This window comes from Acanthisitta chloris, unplaced genomic scaffold, assembly GCF_000695815.1.
Source record: "Acanthisitta chloris isolate BGI_N310 unplaced genomic scaffold, ASM69581v1 scaffold44057, whole genome shotgun sequence".
NCBI lineage: Eukaryota > Metazoa > Chordata > Aves > Passeriformes > Acanthisittidae > Acanthisitta > Acanthisitta chloris.
The window spans coordinates 56,973-60,933 of NW_008681791.1; the positions used below are offsets into that span (position 1 = coordinate 56,973).

The window sequence follows — 3,961 nt, forward strand, 5'->3', positions numbered from 1 at the left end:
TCACGAATTTAAATCAAATTTAGTTTGGATGATGTTCCATGCCACACAAATTCACACAGCTTGGCCCCTCCTCCCACCAGGCACCAGCTAACCCAGTATTTCCACATTTAACACGATAAATCCAGCTGCCTTTATACCTCCCAGTCTGAAATTCTATCTAGTTTAGTTTTCTTGAGTTTCTGTAGAATGCTCCAGATCAACTTGATTTCTGTTCCTTAACAGTATTATTCTGTTTTTCGGCTTCTGCAGCTGTAGTCAAGCAAAATCAAACTAGTACAACCTTGAAATGTTTCCCAATTTTCGACTATTAACTTCCTATCACCTCTACCATTTTGCAATTCAGAGTCCACACAGCAGTACTTCCAACCTATTACTGTAATTACCAGATGGGCTCTAATTTCAGGCTTGCTTGCCAGGCTTGGCTCAACAGCAATCTGAACTCTGCCTTGAACTGTAAAGGGATTTCCTGGCTACTGCAATACTGACTATATCCTTACCTTCAGTCTAAACCTCCATCTAGTCAAAGAATTGCCAGACTACTACACTCTGGTGACAGGGCACTCATGCTCCACCTATGATTTGATAGCCAAGCCCTTTTGAAAATACTAGCAAGGGAACCCAATCTGTCACTCAGTTTGGGGTAAGTATATCAGTTACAGTATTACTTTGTCAATAAATGCTAAAAAAATAAAGGCAGAAGCATTTCTAAAATCCAAATCTTGTTCTGTCCTGGTTTTGTAGGTGATATGGTTAGGAGAGTCACAGCTAGCCAACTTAGCAGCCAGAGAAGTCCTCCTGTCAATGTAAGCAGCATTCCCAAAGTGTTTTCCTCAACAATTGAAATGCACTTGGACATGTGAACATCTTTGCTTAAAATTGCACAGAACTCAAATCTTTCTTCCCTGACCATGGAAGATTCTGTAAGTACTTTGTACCAGAGTTAAGGCAGGAAAACTGGGATTTTTGAAGTAAAATATGAAGTAAAATATGCCTCACTTGGGTAAAAAGCTATGCAGAAGGAAGTTGCAGCAAAGTTCCAACAGGTCATGGCTCAAATGCTTGCAAACCATTTCAGCTTATCCATTTCAAATGTTAATCAACAAAAAATTATGTAAAACATTCAGCCAAGTCTGAGGTGCAGCTATTCCCATTCACAAAAGGAATCCTCCTTTCCTGGTATTCCCTGTTCAGTGCTGGACACCATGGCTTTCTAAACTAGCTGGCATCAGCCCCACGAAGCAACGCTCATTAACGCAGCTCCGAGTCGCGTCAGGGAATCTGAAAACAGGAAGGCCATTTGCTGACTCAGCAGTAATTGGGGCACTCTGTGACTCGCCTGTGTGCACAGCTGATGGGGGCCAGAGCACTGCACTGCTGCTCCCCCTCACCACTTCCTTCCCAGCGCTGCCTGCAGCACTCAGACAAGAAGTGATGTCACACACAGGAACCCTACAAGAGGCAACCCGAGTTTATTCAAGCTAAACACTTCAGAAACAATGGAAGTGATCCTGTAATATCCGTACGGGAGTGCAGAGGAAAGGGGCGGCGCACACAGCGCCTTCAGTTTTGCCATTTCTAGCTGTTTAGACGTAACACAGATTCAACCAATCTCATTATTTTTGTGTGTAGCTTAACCAATTCATCAGCTGAAAATGATCCTCCTCAAACAGGAGCCGAAAGAGAAGTCAGTCATGAAAGACCAAGTGAAACACTTGGGTTTTTCAAGAATTACTATTTTTGGTTAATACCCAAGGAAATAAGAGTTCCATTTCCAAGTGTACTTCTCCCTCTTCCCCCAGTGCCAAGGTGAGCAGTCCCACCTTCACTGCAATCAGTTTACAAACTCATTTTATTCTTAGTTCCCACCACCACAGCACTGGGTGTGGTTTCTTCAGGAACAGGAAAAGCTCTGCACAGGCTGTTCAAAAGGACAATGAGCTTGAATCTGAACTCCAACCAAGGAAAAGGTTAATACCATGTGGGCGTCTCCTTCAGCAGAGCTCCACACAAAGATAGCTGCTAAAATGCATTTGTCCTGAAGGAAAATAAGTATTGGAAATCCTATTCCTTCAATCTCCAAGCTATTCATTAGTTATATGACACTGACAGAGGGTTTGCACTCTGCTGCTGTAGTGCATTCAATCAAAGGACAATCCCGGACAGGCTACAGAGACAAGTTTTCCACTATGTGCAGTGAAATAACTCCAGTTCTACCATTTGGAAATTAGCAGCAGAGGAAAAACACAAAGCCACCACAGAAATGCACAGGAGAGTGAGGAAATCTGAAAACCCAGTGCCAAACCTTGCCACAATATCACCACCACAACTGATTCTGGAACAGCTGAGAGAAGACCCACTGTACAGACCACAAAGCTGTCATCAGTTAATCAACTGCAACACTCAAATATCTAAACTCCAGTGTTAAACTACAAGACCTGCACCCAAAGCTGCTCGTGCCCAGGGCCAGTGCTACTCACGTTGATGTAATCGTCCTGAAGCGCTCCTGGCCAGCTGTGTCCCAGATCTGTAGTTTCACCTTCTCTCCATTGATCTCGACTGTCCGAATTTTAAAATCCACTCCAATGGTGGTGATGTAGCTGCCTGAAGGGAAAGTGTGGGTAAGTAAGAACCCAAGCCTTGTTTATTCTGGATGTCCCAAACACACTTCTCAACACTACTTGGCAGCAGCTCTCAGACTGGACAGGAGAACAAGGTTCCCCATATCTGCTTCCTGTTTAAAATGCCTTATCATGTCATGCTGATCTGCATATTTTTATCTGCTGCTCCTAGCCTTTTTTCCCAGCCATAAAGCCACTTCTCCCATGCCACCCTTAAAATTTAAAGCTCAGTGTTACAAAATAACACTGGTCAAGAGCAAGCACACAAATATCTCAAGAAATAGACAGCAATTATGAAAGTATTTCACTTGTGAAACTTGTCAAAGGTCTGCTTTAAATGCTTGTGCAAACACTTATTTTGAATGCAGTCTCTTCTAAGAGCTTCCTCCCAATAAAGTGGTTATATCACAAATGTAAGTGGTTTACCACAACAGTCAATCAATCTAAATCCCAAATGGCCAATACAAAATCTGCAGAGAGTACAGCATAAACTAAAACACCTAAGCTATTTGTGGAACCACGTCAGTACATAAATACTGTGGGACTTGTTGCAAGTGAAGATCAGCCAGGATGGCCTGTACATGCTTATACCAGGAGATGCAAAGTTAGAACATGATGTATTCCTAGTGCAGCTATCAGTGGGTAAATGCAGAACAATTCCTCACCAACCATCTGCACTGGAGCAAACATTGAGCAATTCAGTTACTGAAGTAAACAAAGCACTCACCTGAGAAGGTATTATCTGCAAAACGCAACAGCAAGCTGCTCTTGCCCACACCTATGACAAACAAACACAGCAAGGTCTTTGAATACAGACATCTTGGGTGCCAGGTAAGATAGCAGTGTTTTACTCATCCATTGCATTTTTAACTCTAACTTTGGTGTTTCCTCAGCAAATCATTTGGTACCATCCACCCTGACTGTTCATCTCAGCACTCTCCTTGGAGATTGGATCAAGCACACTGCAGCCACCCCAAGGCTCAGGATGCTTCAGGTAGCAGTGTAGGGAGGAGGATTGTCCTCTCCTCCCTCCAGCCCTCAGCACACCCTCCAACAGCAGCTTCTGAGCTGTGGTCAGTTCACGAGGTCACAGAGGAGTTATAGCTAAAAGCAAGTTTACCATCAGTAAGCTTACATCTGCCAAGATCCAGAAATGGGTATGTCCTGCTAATTAACAAATGCCCAGAACACTGCTCTGAACTCCTCTGCTGCACTGCCCTTGCACAGCCTATCTCCCATTCCCTGTGCTGAGAGAACAGAGTGGAATTTGGACTGCTCTGACAATCAGACCAGGGCTTGGTACTATAAAGCTCATGTTATCATGGCCACAGTTTAACGGAAGC

The 3,961-nt window shown here is 43.6% G+C and overlaps 1 protein-coding gene across 1 annotated transcript in view; it reads right to left on the reverse strand.

The window, feature by feature from the left end:
- The window catches only part of RAB35 (RAB35, member RAS oncogene family), a gene marked incomplete at its 5' end in the record, with an annotated part of 11,737 nt that extends 8,316 nt beyond the window's left edge, over positions 1-3,421 (reverse strand). Inside the window, 2 exons of the mRNA XM_009078208.1 lie at positions 2,478-2,601; positions 3,346-3,421. Of these exons, the coding sequence (XP_009076456.1) occupies positions 2,478-2,601; positions 3,346-3,421 (200 nt within the window). The remainder of the gene's footprint in view (positions 1-2,477; positions 2,602-3,345) is intronic.
- Positions 3,422-3,961: the final 540 nt, after the last annotated feature.